The sequence below is a fragment of the Trematomus bernacchii genome, unplaced genomic scaffold, assembly GCF_902827165.1.
Source record: "Trematomus bernacchii unplaced genomic scaffold, fTreBer1.1, whole genome shotgun sequence".
Classification (NCBI taxonomy): domain Eukaryota; kingdom Metazoa; phylum Chordata; class Actinopteri; order Perciformes; family Nototheniidae; genus Trematomus; species Trematomus bernacchii.
The window spans coordinates 7,352,537-7,370,016 of record NW_022987705.1 but is presented as its reverse complement, the minus strand read 5'-3'; the positions used below and the strand labels follow the sequence as shown (position 1 = coordinate 7,370,016).

General features: G+C 40.2%; 1 protein-coding gene across 1 annotated transcript in view; it reads right to left on the bottom strand.

The window, feature by feature from the left end:
- The window catches only part of ubl3a (ubiquitin-like 3a), a 30,175-nt gene extending 21,992 nt beyond the window's left edge, over positions 1–8,183 (bottom strand). Inside the window, exon 1 of the mRNA XM_034140639.1 lies at positions 7,548–8,183. Coding sequence (XP_033996530.1) covers positions 7,548–7,574 — 27 coding nt within the window. The 5' untranslated portion in view covers positions 7,575–8,183. The remainder of the gene's footprint in view (positions 1–7,547) is intronic.
- Between the last annotated feature and the right edge of the window lie 9,297 nt (positions 8,184–17,480).

Genomic DNA, 17,480 nt, shown 5'->3' with positions numbered 1-17,480 from the left:
CACACACACACACACACACACACACACACACACACACACACACACACACACACACACTTTTTCTTCCCTAGAGAGCTTTTGATTTACATTTATTTAAATTAAGTTTAAGAAAATTACCGCTTATGGAAAGTCCCCTTCCTGTAACATGACTTGAACGAAAGTAAAAACAAAAGACTAGAATAATAATATTGAGTCTTTCAAAGCAATTATTGTAATGGTTTGAATCTGAATTCATTACATGGGCGAAGAACATTGATGGAGCACACTATTTGTAGAGACCTTCCATTAGGGACTTGTTATCTAAAATGAACACAGAAACTCCAGTCTCCATTAATGAGTCACATTAGTTCACATTACTGATTAGCAAAAAATGTCACACAACATGCTATTCATTCTGTTCCTTCAGAGAAATAAAATGTTCATATATTAAAGTCCATTCAAATAAGCTTTCTTTGGCTGTTCATCTTCCTCTGCATTTTACTCGGTTGCACTCAAGTTTCTCTTCCCCTTTTCATTTTACTATTCCGGCCAACAGTTTCATAGACAATTTGTTTCTTTAAAGAAAGTTATGTCTCTGCTATGGTTTATATGTACATTATAGACCAATTATATTTGAATTTAGTATTTGTCCACTAGAATAATATCCTTGCCAATGTGAAAAAAGCTTTCAACAATATCATCTGGAGAGAAATGAATATTTCCCTGACTGTCAGACTTCCTAAGAAATATAAAGGTACCTAATGGCACCCTGCCACACAACATCATTACATGCAAACAATGGCCTTTAGATGAGTTTGTGCTCTTCTATGACGCAAAAGTGAACTGTAGTGGGTGTCACCCCATTGGCAAAGCCATTAGCAAACATGGCACACTAAACAGGGAGAGCAGGTTCTGCTTCAGCTGGTTTCTCCAAGCAAATGTGCACACGCATAAACAAAGGTGGCTGCCGGCATACAGAGTCTGGACTCTGTTGTGTTGGAGTCATCTCAGTTCTCACAATCACACCCACTTATGTCATGCCCTGACTCTGTAACACGTAGCATAAAAGCTGAAGAGTGTCCTCAGTTTACTTCTGTCCTGAGTGTCCAGCATGTCCTGTACAGAGCATTACACTCAGCAATCGTAATTAGCACAGGGAACTGGAGTACATTACGTCAATATCTCTGCTCCTTCTGTATTAATATTCAAGGGCATGATGACATGTAGCATTCAAGTGCCAATTCACTGACAAGAGCGATCAGGACCAGAATCAAAAGTGTACACCAGAAGTTTCCTCTTGAACCGGAACCCCAGGAGCCCCAAAAGCAGTGAAGTGGTTCAACACATTCCTCAGCCGGAGCAAAGCCATACCTGCCAACGCTGACTGCTGAAAAGAGGGGGATTTTCCAGCAGAATAAGCTCTTATCCTTCACACACTGACTTCATTTTCTTAGAAACCCCCGGGGTGACTGACAGAACTATTCAGCCTCCTGGCTTGGCTGATCAGAAATACACTTTTAGTCAGACTTTTGTTTTGTGAAATGTGTGTCTAGCCAAAACTATCATCAGCACTACAGTCATGAATAATCTATTAAATGAGTTAACCTTTGCAAACATTTATAAATAAGCTACAAGTTTAATTGAGACATATACACGTGTCCAATAACCCGAGTTCAATTAGTTGTTTTGCAGCCCTGTTAGAGAAACGCGGATTTTGGGTGCTTAGCTTTAAAAAGAAAAAAAAGAGGAGGCGGAGCTAATGCCTGCTCAGAATTCTACCGGAGATAAAGTTAAATTCTGCTGTGATAAAACGCCACCCTGTTCTAAACCACATCAAGGATTATTTCTGAAACAGTATGGAGCTCAAATGCTTTTTCTCTTGCGGGTTTATCACAAGGTGAGTTCCTTTTTTTATTTCCTGCTTTTTAAACACATGTGCTCTACTCCAGTACAGGTTAGCTCTGAGTGTTAGCGAGGCTTGCTAATGTAAACAAAGATGAGATTACGTCCAAAACACGTCAGGCATTGTTTCTGATAGCAACTTTCTGTGGGTCCGCCGCCGATTTGACGTCATATCGGCAGCAAATCTGTATCCGCTCGCTGTACCCCCGTTTTTAAAAGATTTGGGTACGGAGGAAAAGAGAAAGGGTTTTATTTTCTGACGCTGCGTGAGTTCCCCGACGCACCGGGGACACATATGTATGTATAAAAGACATAAAAAAGTGCATTTTGCATGATAGGTCCCCTTAAGGTAGAAGTGGAACAGGGAACATTTTCAACAAATTGTGAAAAGTACCTTTTATGAAAAGTAATTCAGAGATTAGCATATGATTACAATTCTAATGAAAGAAGAACATACAGGGCATGCTTGTGCACGGTGCTGGTTCAGAATAAAAAAATGATAGCTATCAAATAGACAGAAGGTTATATTTATTGCCTGCCAAAAATGTGATGTTTTAAGCATAACATATTCACCAAGAGCATATGGCTCCCATGGACAGAGATCAGGTGATATAGAGAATATGATGAACTGATCAACAGATAGAGGAAACACAGAAAAAGGGAAGCAGGAGTGTTGACAGATAGTGTGTACAGTAGGATTCATTATTCATGGAGGACATCAAATAGGATGCACATGTATAGCCACACTGAAGAATACAAAGACATCCGCAAGCAAACAAACCGTTACATAAGGGATCAATGGACGAGAGGTTCTCGATAGGGCTTCATGTTGTTTTAGCAGACATGCATCAATACAATTGAATTAATTCTACACAATCACAGAGGGCTGCCGGGCATACGCATTGACAAAACGCTAATTTAACGCTTGCTGATACCAGCAAATGACAAAGTTCAACATGTTTTACAATCATTCTTACAGAGACGAAGCCTGATATCACAGCCAATCAATCATTATCATTATTAGTATTATTATTAGATGTCTGTCTAGGGTTTCTACACCGAGTTATTGCTTTATGAAATGCTTTAAATTAACTTCAAAGAAACAAACACACCTTCACCACAGCTGTCAGAAGTTTCCGTGGCTCGGCGAGGTCTACATGTGACAATGTCAGAGTCGATAAATCAACTCCTGCACCCCGGCGGGATGATGCAATCCTGATCTGTGACTCAGACCCACAACACATGGCATCAGCAAGCGCACACACATTCACTGACATGCTTCATCCAACTGTCAGGATCAATAGTGCTCTTTCTCCCTCTGAAGGTGTCAATCAAAGCCCGGTCAGCAGCTCCCGTCCGAGGCTGAGGACGGCCTGTGGACGTCTCTCCGTCTCTAGCTGCTCGCTGTCATAAGTGCTGAGCTAAGCTGGAGTGGGCAGAGGGACATGGAGCGCTGTTTTCAGCAGCAAGGATTCCCCCCCCATTGTTTCTTTCACCCGCGACCTACTCTCCTCTGACCTCCGACCCAGCCTTTGACTCCTTTGTGTGTGTGTGTGTGTGTGTGTGTGTGTGTGTGTGTGTGTGTGTGTGTGTGTGTGATTGTGGGTGTGTGTCTGTGCTTCTGTCTCCCCAAAGGACTCTAACAATGTGGGAATGAACTATAAACTGCTTAAAAAGCACCAAAATGATAATTAGCCACACACAGAGTAGCAGAGGTAGCTTTTAGACACAAACTGACAGCTGGTTATAGCTCCTCAAATATGAAGCAATGCTGGTGTGTCTTCAAAGATTGTTGAACTGAATATTTAGTATTTAGTAATACTTTGGGATTGAGTAATACTTTTTTTCCAACATTTGATAGACTCAATTATTATTGTGAAAATTATCAGATGATAAACTAATATTATTTATTTAGAAATATTCTGAATAATTTTGGCAATGATAGTACAATTTATTTTTATTTTGACACACATTATGCCTTTCTGAAAAAGGTCCCTCCTGGTTGAGAACCACTGTTCCATCGTGCCTCCTGGTCTGGGCGAGTGTGTGAGCTGCGATGCCAGCTCCAACAGGATCCAACACATACCATCGTAGTAATGACAGGGTGTTGAATACTACCCACTGAGTGAGGTGAGAGTGTTTATCTCTCCATATCTTATCAGCATCATGTGTGCCTGTAGGCCTTTAGTATGGCCGTCCAACCAGGAAGAAAAGATACAGTTATGTTTTATTAAAGGTCAAGTAATGATTAACTAATGATGTATGCATCCATTTTAAAAACAGACAGTGTGCCCTTGACATGTTCTTAGTTTTGGAGATTGAAACAAGAAATACATAAAGAAAATTGCTTGGTTTTTTGAACATCAAAATGTATGTTGTGAAATATTAAGTCAAATGGATGTCAGATTGCATTTTAACTTTGAAACACAGTTTCAGCGTATTCCCAAGCAAGAGAAACAGCTGTCAATGAGATCAGTAAGAAACTATTCTAAATTCATGAGACCAACCCAAAAGTTCTTGTTTTTAAGCCCTTAAGCATTAATACAGTATTTATTAACATTAATAAAACCATTTGGTACAACTGAAAACCTGAATGATAAAGTGGAGCCGCCATGTTCTTCCCTCTCTCCGTGTGTGTGTGTGTGTGTGTGTGTGTGTGTGTGTGTGTGTGTGTGTGTGTGTGTGTGTGTGTGTGTGTGTGTGTGTGTGTGTGTGTGTGTGCCTTGATCTCCCTGTGTTGTCTGCTGTGCTGGGACATATCGAAATCGTTGATGTTTGAAATTCACTCTCCGCTCCATGGGGCTTTCAGTCTTTTTCTGGAGTGTATTTATTCAGCGGCTCTTATCTGAACTGGCGTGCTTTATTCTTCTCCTGCTTCTGTACTACTCTCTCTCTTATGCTTATTGTTACAAACAAACACACACACACACATACCTACAGTGCACCCTGGCCCCTCCACATACTCAAACACTGCCTCAGGCCTCACATCCAAGCGTCTCACTGTTGCCATGGGGACCATTTTAGCCCTGTCAGCACTTTTGAGGTTTGCCTGGAGCAAGGCAATTTGCCCATCCTCCATTCGCAGGAGGCACGACTATTCTTTCTCTCAGATTCATTCACCGACAATCTCCTCTCCTCCCACTCCATGCAGCATTTATTAGAGAGAGAGAGAGAGAGAGAGAGAGAGAGAGAGAGAGAGAGAGAGAGAGAGAGAGAAGAGAGAGAAGAGGAGAGAGAGAGATAGAGAGAGAGAGAGAGAGAGAGAGAGAGATCGACAGAGAGAGCAGAGAGAGAGAGAGAGAGAGAGAGTGTGTGTGTGAATACACTTGCTCTTTCCCTGGACTGAGAGAGAGTTGTGGGGGAGACGTACGGTGCTTCTGCTGCTGATTTCAACCACACAGGATGAGTTAATTGCAGAGAGCTGATATTTCCCCACTTTTCCATGGGGAACACAAGAAGCTAGTTTGATGTATAGACTGAGCCTAGCCACAAAAGGAAGCCATTTCTCTGAAGGGCTTTACTGGCAGGAACACTGAAATGTCTTACTCATGAGCAGAGTTTGACCTTTACTGTATGTTCCTGCAGCAGGCATGTTAATAACATGAGCCTGAGGACGGCAGCTCTGGCAGGAATAAAACCCATTGAAACTACGCTTGAGTGTTTGGAAAAGTATTATTACTTTACTGTTGAACTTTATTCCCGACACTGGCGATAAATGATGCGATAATAATGTGATACTTCCCCCCTAAAGGGAAATTCTTACAGCACAAATCAGGCTATAAAGCAGCTGGCAGGGATTCAGTGTGTTGCCTAAAGATACTTCAGAAGGCCGGCTGGAGGCTTAAACCAAAGTTCCTACGGCTGAATAATAATATTATAATACACAAGAAAAACACAATTAGGACTGTAAACTGAGCCATAAAGCTGTGACCAAAGTTCATACAAAGCCTCAAATATCCACACAGATGTTGACATAACACAAGACCTTCTATGAACAGCATAAAGATTTAGTTATCCGTCACAAAAGGGTAAAAAGTGAACGATTAGACTCATGATTATGTCTATAATCCATGGAAATTCCTTGAAATGTGCTATACTTAGATGCTTTAGCTTTGACCCGACATATCAATAGAGGCCGACTCACCTCTAGAGTATTACCCCAACAACATAATGGACCTGCTGTTTAAGGGATCAGCAAACTTGGACACAGGAGTAGAGGCATAGCTGGGTTAGCTGATGTCAGCGCGGAGGGGCACATTACGTGGTTTATCCTTTCTATACATAGACCTGGAATTATTCTTAGAGACACTATGCAGTAGCAGTAACGATGATAGACATAAACATGCCAGACAGAGTGGAGATATATTGTGAGACTGGCTGAACACAACAAAACGCATTTTATACGCCTTTTAATTAGTGGAATAGCTCACCCACGAGATGTAGACATCAATCTTTATGATGAGAGCTCATAAGACACACCACAGTCAGTAAGCTGGTGCAATAGAAGTCATAAGAGGATAGCGTCTTCAGAGGGTGAGGTTAAGCTGAAAGTCACCCGATGATGACCGCAGACTTAAAGGTTATAGTTGAGCCTCCTTTGAAAGCACCACTACATCAGCAGGTGTGACATAATGGGGTTGTTGCAGCAATGCAATTACCGGTCACCATGCACTCCAGACCAGCAGCAGAGCTCCTAACCTTCTCCTCAACTCATTTCCTGACCGGCTATATGTGATGCTAAAGGTTCACAAAATGTCAAACATCAAATACAGAGAAGTAGAAATCAGGGAAAGGAGTAGAGCCTTCATTTGATGAGAGCTTGGTGGATTTTCTGAGAGGAATTTGGTGCCAGTGTGTCCAAACAGGGAATTGTAGCATAATAACAAAACAAAGAAATCTAACCAAAATAAAAATAATATGTAGCTGTTCCTGTTGGTCTTGTCGCTTGACGGACAATATTTGTAATCAGAATAACACCAAATTATACTGCAAGCCACTTTGGTTGGTTTTAGAAATGTGGATTTGGTTTACTTTCTTTGTCTTCCATTCGTTTCTAAGCATTATGAAAACCAGTTTGAGCGATATATTATTTTGCAGTTTGATCTATAATGAACATCAAGTGTGCATTCATGTTTTTCATACTTCCTTTATCATCCTGAGGCAATTTAGTGAAAATGTTTACATCTATCAGACAACAACCAAACAGACAATTATACTAACGTATTGTTCACAGAAATAGAATAGAGAACATGAAGAAGAGTTGGAAGTGTGCTTGTAGTGTTTTGTAGTACGGATAATTTAATGGGAGTCTATGGCTGCCTGGAACTGAATCTAAAATGATGCATGCATTTTAAAAAGGATCAAAAAAGATTAAAGGCAAAGTGAATATAGTTAAGTATTTATATCTTGCAATTGCTGATAAGAACAGTTAAACTGCCACTGTTTTCTTTCCAATTTGCACTGGAGATACACAAGCCCAACTTTTATAACCAATAGGATACATATTCCAAATGCCATTATGGGCCTTTACAAATAAGTTTTGAAGGCAAATTAATGAAACCAGAAGTAGCAGCATTGAAAACTGCCACAGTCTCAACATTCTTTGTCATAACCCTCAGGAAAGTAAATGGATGTAAATGGTAAAGTGTGAAAGTCAATTCTCTCACCATGTCCGCTGGGGTGCTGCTCGTCATCGTGAAGGTTTTCCCGGTCCTTGGAGGGCTTCACACACAATATCCCCTCTCTTTTTTCTCTCCCTTGTTAGAGCTCAAAGAAACGTTTGTTGTTGGGGTTTCGACCAGGAAACAAAAAAACAATGTATTCCGGTGAATTGCTCTCTCCACAGTGACAACACTGAGGCAAGACGTGTTACGACGCTTCTTTCTCTTATTGCACAATCATCTCGTTGATCATTTCCTCACAAGTTGGTTATTTCAGAGGTGTAGTTAATGTTAAAAGCGGGATAAACTCTCGACCCGAGGGCCTCCTGCGACCCTCCAAACATGAAGAATGTCCTGCTTTAGAAAAGGTGCCTACGCCATGCGAAAAACCCAATACTGCTGGCACATCCGGACACGGATCTTTCTCTCTCTTCCTGAAAAAGAACTACAAATATCCGCAAGGTTAACAATTACCGTCCTCCGGTACACTCAAACAGTTCCGCCGGTGGTATAAAAATGTGTCACACCGTGAAATGTGTCTGTCCTCTCTGTTAAACTCGAGTTTGTGATGATTGTTGTTAATGGTAGAGACTGCGTTGCTCTACCTTTACGACCCGTTCAGCTGTCATCCTGAACACTAACGGCAAGCTAGTGACCGAAGCCGAAATTGGACTTCCGGTTATGCATTTCAGAATAAAACCACCTTTCTTGCACGCAGTATGCGCATACGTTTTGGTGTGTGGTATTATCAGTGGGGGAGGACATACTCAGATATTGTACCCAGAGTGTATGAATACCCTGTTACAAGTACAAGTCCTGAAATCAAAATGTTACTCAAGAAAAAGTACAAAAGTAACTTCCGGTATTAAATACATGTAGGTAAATAGAAGTACAATATTGACGGCAATGACGGGGTAAAGTACTAAGGAGATACTCATGTAAAGTACAAGTACCTCAAAATTGTACTAGAGTACAGTAAATGCACTTAGTTACTTTACATCACTGGGCACAATATAAGACAGTATGTATAATATTGTATTTGAAGAAGTGCTGAAAGCAGTAAAGTGCAGAGTTTTTGTAAATTAAATATAATTAAGCATAAATAATACTTAATTGGATAATTTTTTTCTTATTGAATTAGTGAATGATTTCCTACATATGATAACTGTATTGTGTTTTGCTGTCTGCATACACTGTTAACCATTCATCAGCACGCTCAGGCATATGCACAAGCACACCCACTCAAACGCATATAAATATATAGGATACAATTTATATAAATCAATGTTTATGTTAATATTCATATTCCTCTTATTGTGTATCATTTATATAAATCATATCAAATATTCTGCTGACATTGGTTAATGATGAAATATTAAGACTGTCGATTTCTGTGTCCTTGATGGTCTTACACCAAAGCTATGTAACAAAAAAGGGAGGACAAAAATATAACTTAAACTTCTTTATATAAGAACGACTTAACATTATGTGTGCATAGGCCTACTGCAGAGGGGTAAAGCCAAGTGGGATTGTAATCATTTAACTTAACATCAATGAAGTAAAATAAGCTATTATTGAGACATTCAGCTTTTCTTGTAATCGATCATTATCATTAATTAATCATGTTGGACCTACTTTTAACTGTATCAAGTAATGTGTGTTTGTTTTTTCGTTAAATTAATAGCATTGATAAAACAGAAGTTGAAAAATCATACATTTTGTAAAATTTCTAAAATTATAAATTAAAAACACAACAATGTAGAATTTGAGAACCTTTATTTTGAAGTAAACGGTAATTGTAGTTGGTCAATTTTGATGTTTTGGGGAAAAAATAAGATTTATTGTTAGTATTATATAATATTATTTAGGTACTGTCAAAAAAACAAGTAGTTAGGTTCATTTTGAGTATGTGTTTTATTTTGAAGTCAGAATCACTGAATATCCGGGGATTATGTTTCTCAACGTGCTGCTTGATGCAGCCTCTTTAAGAACATGGCGACAATCCACAGATTGGAGGGTTGAACAATAACTATGGGTTGAACAGGGAAGAGAGTGCTGTGAGAAGTGGGAGCTTGAGTGGGAGAGAGCACAGCCTAGGTGGAGGAAGGATTACACACACCTCCTGAGTTTTGTTCTTCTTAATAGACAAGCCGAGACAAAATGGGCTGTGGATAATCAATGAGATCTTTCTGAGAATATAAGAAATTCATGACATCCTGCTGTTAATGTTTAAAAGCTACACCTGATCCGAACACAATAATCAATGTATGAGTGTTTCCGTGTTAAGAAAGTCTACCACAAGAACACAAATGATTGACTGTCAAAGGAAACACCCTTTTGTCTGACATGTATAAGGTCAAAGGTCAGGATCAGCTGCAGAATGGCAGCATAGAGCTGAATTCAAAGTTTGATCTCTGGTTCACGGAAGTGCTTCAAACGCAACTATTTGCATTTATATTTTCTGTCATACATGGTGACACTAGGTCTATTCAAAGTGATCAGTGACTTAGAGGATAAGACAAGGGAACATGCTGTTCATCCCTCAGACTCCTTCAGTAAGGACTTAATCAATACATTAGCTAATCAGTATCCACGAGTGCATGTGCTGTCATGGAGAATGAAGAGTGTCACATATAGCTTAACAGTATATTAATGGCCTTTTTTAAACAGCCTGTGTGACTTGGGTGTGTGTAACACTTGCTTAACTATATATGTTGTAAGTTTAACATACAGTATAAAGTCAGCATTATCATAGGGAGTTCGTGAATGACGTGACAGTTTAATAATATTAGTTCACTGTGGTTGTGGAGTTATTAATAGCATGCACCTAATACATATGTAATATAATATCCTGTCCTTGGTAAAGTGTGTGTGTGTGTGTGTGTGTGTGTGTGTGTGTGTGTGTGTGTGTGTGTGTGTGTGTGTGTGTGTCTGTGTGTGTGTGTGTGTGTGTGTGTGTGTGTGTGCGTGCACGTGCGTGTGCATGTGCGTGTGCGTGTGCGTGTGCGTGTGCCCTGTTAACGTCAAAGGTCGCAATGCGTATCGGCAGCAAGTCTGCCGTCTCTCTGGCGGACTGAGTGAAATCCATTGTGGCATCAGGAGTGGCTTTTTCTCTGAGATCTACTGGATTAACTACCTAATCTCCTCACCATAAAGGGAGAGTGGAGAGGGGCCTCACACACACACACACACACACACACACACACACACACACACACACACACACACACACACACACACACACACACACACACACACACACACACACACACACACACACACACACACACACACACACACACACACACACACAGACAGAGACAAAAACAAATCATGCCTGCACAAACACAAGGGAGGTGTGAATGTGTTTTTGTTGGCTGTGTTTTCAAAATGTAGGTCAGTGTGTGATTTTTAAGCTATTGAGCCAAATAGGGCAACGACTAATGACCATTTCATCAGTCAATCCTCTCGTGATTCTTTTTTTAATTAATAGTTCGATATATAAAATGTTAAAAGGCCAGATCATCTTAAAAAAAGGTAGACAATATGATATAAATAAGAAATTAAGAGCAAATTGTCACATGGCCAAGCTTAATTAATGATTTTGAACATGAATCGGTCATTTCTGTTACCGATGATTTATTTTACACCATTGAATTATCAGTTTAATGATTACAACTTTAAGTGATACAGAAATAACAGGTGGAAACATACAGTATTATTCTATCATGCACTATAGCAGTGGTTCCCAATGTGGGGGGCGCGCCATTTAACTTCAATATTTAAAAATAAATCTTCCCGGGGGAGCTTGCCCCCGGACCCCCCTATGTGAGGTCCACACACCACCTATAAAAATAGCACTTTACCCCTGCTTACACCTATATGCCGTGAGCTGATTATCGAGCCTTCATTGTAACAGTCGCGGGTACATTGTGTATATGCGTGGGGATTGTTGCAGTAGAAAATTCCACTGTAGCGACCGGTACATTAATGGGAAACCCTAAATGTTTGAGCACCATCTATGAAACGTCAAGCTACCCCACAGCACCCCCAAAATAAATCTCTGGCGCCGCCACTGAGCCTGACATGTGTTGGGGGGGCCCGACTTTTTTTTTTCTCCAAAGGGGGGGCCTGACAGAAAAAGTTTGAGAACCACTGCACTATAGTAACTTACTAAACATAGTCATGTTTCACCACTTTTAGACAGTGCTTACCTTTCTCTTCTTACTAAAAGTGAATTCTACCACACACTGTTCCAACCGCCAGTGCTGTGTTTAACTTTCACTGACCGCTAACACCACAATAGGTTACATGACTATGAAACATAATTATTTATGTGTTAGAGTCTCATCCTTTCAGTCACTTTGTTTTTTTGTGTTTTTTTTTATAAAGAATGGCCTATGTCTAAAAATAATTGTGGTACAATGTTCAGCAAGGTATACAACTTAATTCTTTATAAATATCTTGTCTGCTTCCTGCTTTCAAGGCTCTAACAGTAAAACTATTTATCCTTTAAAACCTGTGATGTGCTTTTGTCTAATGCTAGGTTTGGAAATTGTGTTATTTTAGTTTTACTAACATAACAGTACATTTCATTAACTTACTTTGAACAATACATGCCTGTTTATTATCATAATTTAAATGTGCGGGCTATCTTTCAACCAAAGCCAAAATGTATCTGGATCAAAGAAATACTTGTGGGTGGTGTGTGTGTGTGTGTGTGTGTGTGTGTGTGTGTGTGTGTGTGTGTGTGTGTGTGTGTGAGTGTGTGTGTGTGTGTGTGTGTGTGTGTGTGTGTGTGTGTGTGTGTGTGTGTGTGTGTGTGTGTGTGTGTGTGTGTGTTTCCCTCCTCACCACTTGCCTGTACTTGTTCACAGTGCAGGTCTGTGTAATGCGAACCACCAGGTCACCTTTACAGTCCCTTCGTTCCTCTCTTTAAGGTCTGCTGGTCAAACATAAATGTTACATTTTGTGTAAAGACAATACAACTCTGTAATCTATTAAGCCTCTTGACTCTTCGTCTGAGCACGTGCTGTGTTGCTTAGACCACACACAGACATATAGTGATATATATGTATATATATATATATATATATATAGAGAGCACAAATAAGGCAACAAGGTTTTTGAGGTTGAAAGGTCAAAGGGCGTAATTAGAATTTAACCAGTATATTGTATCCACTTGTACGGGGTCGGAGCAGAAGATAAACTTTGATCTATTTCTGTTTTTAGTGTCACTGCAAAACAGTTGTTGCATTGAAGGGCAGCGTGCACGACACTCTTGCTCCATATATATAAACACTGACGCCCAGATAGCAGTACTCGAACATCTCCCTGCTGTGCTTCCACTGCCTCCTCATGTTTCCCGCTGATAATTAACATTCACCGTGTTCCATCAGCTATTCGGAGATCCTGCTGCAGACTTTGAGTTGTACTGTGGCGCAAAGGTTGATGTTGGGAGCCACCGACAGAACTCAACACCCAGCGTTACGCTTCACACCCCCTAACAAATAGAACAATCCAGCTCTCCCAGAGGAGATGTGAGCAATCATTTCCCCAACCATAACCACAGCACTGTTTGATATGCCCTCCTGCTCGTCTTCACTCTCCCTCGTGGCCTTCAGCCCCTGCCTGAGAGAGATCAATGGCACACTGACGGCCTTGTTCGGAAGTTGCCAAAATGATCCATATGATCTCACTTTCATCTAGTGATTTACAACCATGCAGATTTGATTTTGGGGTCGTTTGGGTTTCAAATGTGCAAGTCAATAAGCTTTTGTATGTGGGGCTTACTGCAATTCTGAATAACATCAGCACGAACCGTTTCCGTCTATTCGGCTCAACTCATTTTATGGTACCAGGTCATTCTCTCCAATTGTTTTCCATTGGGAAGAGAACCCCTTCACTGTCGCCGCCAAAAACTGCTCCTACATAATTTTCAACACGACATATCCTTTCATTGGTGACTTCAAGAACCTCTGAAATTCGTCAATAGGACGGCGTAGTGTACAGCGTAGTTTGGTAAATGTTTTCCTAATTTAGAAATTCCTGTCTCTAATGGCGGTATCTTGTCATCTAAAAATGGCGGGACTGCAGAATATCCTGTCCGCTAGTCACAATTCTTTATAACCGTCAGTGGTCTGTTGTGTTTTAACTCCCCATTTACGTATTGTCGCACTGGCGTGGAACCGAGACTACCAAAGAGTTGAGGGCTTTCCTCAACTTTGGTATTAAGGACCAAAAGAGAGTTGAGTAGAGCGATATCTTACCAAGAAGTGGAAATAAGGCATAAAATGTGAATATGGTACACGTTTTCTTTTTCAAATGAAACTGTTAATAAGCCACACGATTAGTCTAGCCTGTTTTTCCAATATTCTCTCCTGTCATTGTCATAGACAACTCAAACATACCCATTATTTTCTGTGTCTCTACAACGTCATAGAGCTGCCTTTATTACTCAGGATCATGTCCCTCTCGAAAGCAGCAGTCTAAACCTGTGTTGGATTTGGCTCGGACTTACCAGGAGACAGTGTAAGCCTGAGCTTATCCACTAACTGTTGTTGTGGGAATCAGGAGGAGGTGGGTGCTTCTCTAATCTGACCACCTGTCTAACACACTCAGTAGTAAATATCCACAGATCCCTCTGATAGACCTTTCGCTGGAGGATAAATCTGAGATAGGAGTTGTAACTGTGATATCTTGTGACTGCATTTGAGTGCTTGTTTTTTGAATGTTGTTGGTGGTTTGTTGAAGATAGAAACACCACTCACACACTCGTCATAGTCTTCTTCCGCTCTGCTGTGAAAACAATTTTTCATCATCTCACGTTCTTGCCATCTGTCTGCCACAGAAGGGGAATAAAGTACATTACTCAGTGTTTGTATCTTTGTGCACCTGCTTTTGTGAGTGTACATGCTTATCTGTTCTCTTCCCGTTTACCAGTTAGAAGGAGATTCAGTATTTATCTAAAAGGTTTTTTGGTGGGGGAGTTTTTCCTTATCTAAAAGTAAGGGTTTAAAGGGCCGGACACACCAAGGTTGGGTTGTGGTGTGTCCGGTTTGCTGTCACTTATAGGCCCTTGTCGCCATGTTGAATTGACAGCAGAGCCTGTTGGTGACAGAAATCACTCTGATTGGCTATCAAGCTTAAGTGAATCATTTTAAGAGAAGAGAAACAGACGAAATCGAAAATGACACATTTTAAAGGGCACACACAAAGTCTCTTTTCATTTTTCATCTTCATTGCATCTAATAATTACAATTCCCTATGATCATGAGATAAGTGTTTTTAATTCAGTGTGAAATGTTTCACAGCTCTGTGTTTACAATTTTTATATACAAAGCCATGTTAGGGAAACTGCCATCCTACATCTGCTCCCTGATCTCATGGCGAATTGTAAGTGGCTACTGCCTGAGATCGCATGCTGTGGTTTTATTAAATGTGCCAACTGCTAGGACTGTCTTAGGGAAGATAGCATTTAGATGCGCAGCTCCACTGTCTTGGAATAGTCTGCAATTGAAATGGAAACTGAGCAATCTGGTGCCACTAAATGTTTTTAAAGCTCGGTTGGATGCTACTCAATTGGAAGCTGTTGGTACCTGTTCATGTGGATAGTTATGTAAATTGTAATCCCTGTAATGATGCTGTATGATGTCCTTTTTGTTGTTCTGTTTATGTTTTTATGTTTCATGTGGAACCTACTTGAGCAGGTCTCCCTTGAAAAAGAGATCAATGATCTCAATGGGATACACCTGGATAAATAAAGGTTTGAAATGAAATGAATGGCTTTGCATGCAGCTTAGCCAATCTGGAACATAAAGTCCAAATGATTTGGCTCTTATATAAAAAGGTCAGTGAAAGGTCAGTCGTTCTTTCTTTCTTTCTTTTTGTTCTTTCTCTCAACTAACAGAATGATATTTGAGAAGAGGCATATGACACCAGGAAGTCACAAAACCTGTAATGTCATTGATGCAAAATCCAATTGTCACTGTGACACCGTCAAGCCTGTATGATTACACAGATACTATCACCAACCTACAAAAAATAGAAACGATTACAATTTCTGTTGTTGTGATTATGTGTCAACCCTATTCACATCAGTTAAGTCGGATAACATTGGCCATGAACACATTATTATAGCAAACTGCAAGCAGCAACAACCTCCGTGTACCTGAGTCAGCCTTGGCTTCCTCCTTCACCTCCCCCTCTGTTGTTCTTCCTGTTTCCATTCCTCCCTCTCTTATGGTGACTAGGCAGGCATAAAGTGGAGGGTGAGTCGGCGTTATCAGCAGTGCACGGTTGGCATTATGGCCACACTGTTGATGTCAGGTGGTTATTATGGCACCACAAAGCTGTGATTAGACTTCCCTGTAGAGCTCAAAACAAAAACAAGAGGATACATATAAAGGTTGTTGTCATCTGCTTCCTTTGGCCTTTTATCAATGAGCACATTTAAGGTGTTGTTTTTGCTGGGCTCAGTCCTCGTGCAGCTGTTGCTTTTCAGGTGGCCACTTGATTGATGTTTGTCCAAGACTGTCTCTTTGAATCACCTTGGGCAAGTGCTTTGTTTTGGCATGGATTTATTTTTTGACAGAATATGGCAGTGATAGCAAAGTAGGAAGAAAAACATGGGGAGAAAAATCTGACTTTGCACCACTTTCTCCTATCTAGATGTGGGCTAATCTCCTACAAGCACAAAAAAATGTGTCAAAATGTGTTGAAATTCAATATAATTGGATGGAAACTTGGCTTTTAACATTTAATGCATCTACGTCTGCCTACATACAACCAGTAAAACGGCATTATCATAAAAAACATACTTAAATACATAGACAAAAACATTATTGTTACGATAAGTAATATTCAATGCCCTTCAATAAGTTGTCTGTGGGGAAGGATGTGTTTGTTCCCTCTGCTGTCGGCGCCTCACTTCCTGCTTTAGTTTCCATCAGCTGAAATTCACTGGCTCAAAGTCAAGGGAGGATGTGTCTGTGTGTGCACTAACACACACACACACACACACACACACACACACACACACACACACACACACACACACACACACACACACACACACACACACACACACAAAGTTGATTAGTTATTGTTGAAAACAAGTGCAGGAAATGTTACGTCTATCCAAGCAGTTAAAAATCTGTTAAAGGAAAAACTGAAATATAATTCGACAAGGTGCTCTCAGCTATTCTCTTCAGTAAAATATGTAATTTTACACAGGATATCATATAAATAACAAGATGCACACACAGTTATTATATATACAGTATCTTGCAATATTGATGTTGGATTTCCTTATCATAGAAGATGCTGTTTTGTTCACGCTATTAAAACAGTCGGGGAGTTAAAACAGGTAAACTGTAATCAAGTAATCACATCAAGTTATTCATTGAACCAGTGTGGTGATGTTATCTTGTTAACCTTTGGATTGATGAATGTGCCAAAAATGCATCGTTGTACAACATAGAAAAAACATTGGTTTATGAGAGGCTGATGATAAAAACCCCTGGCACATATTTTCTCATAAAACCCCTTTGAAAGTACACGCTTTGATTCTGTGAAAGTTCACAAATCCTCAATCTTTCTCCAAGCTACCTTTGGAGGGTTTAAGACCAAACTGTTTTAAAACATCACGAGTGATCTGAGCTGGGAGAAAAGTTTGGTTTCCCTCGGGCGCTACTAAAGGCTTTCAAACTTTCAAACAGAGAGAGCGGTTTAAACTCTGATCTCAGACTGGCATGAAGTTAGAGGAATGGAAAAAGCCCGGTATTTAAAAAGAATACTCCATCCTGACTAAGGTTAAGGAGATCCACCATTTTAAAGGCTTATCAGACACCAAAAACACTGCACAGTGCAACTGACAGGCTTTTACAATTCTGGAAAGTTATCATTGTTACCAAGCTGTCTTCGCCAAAGACAGGCTGT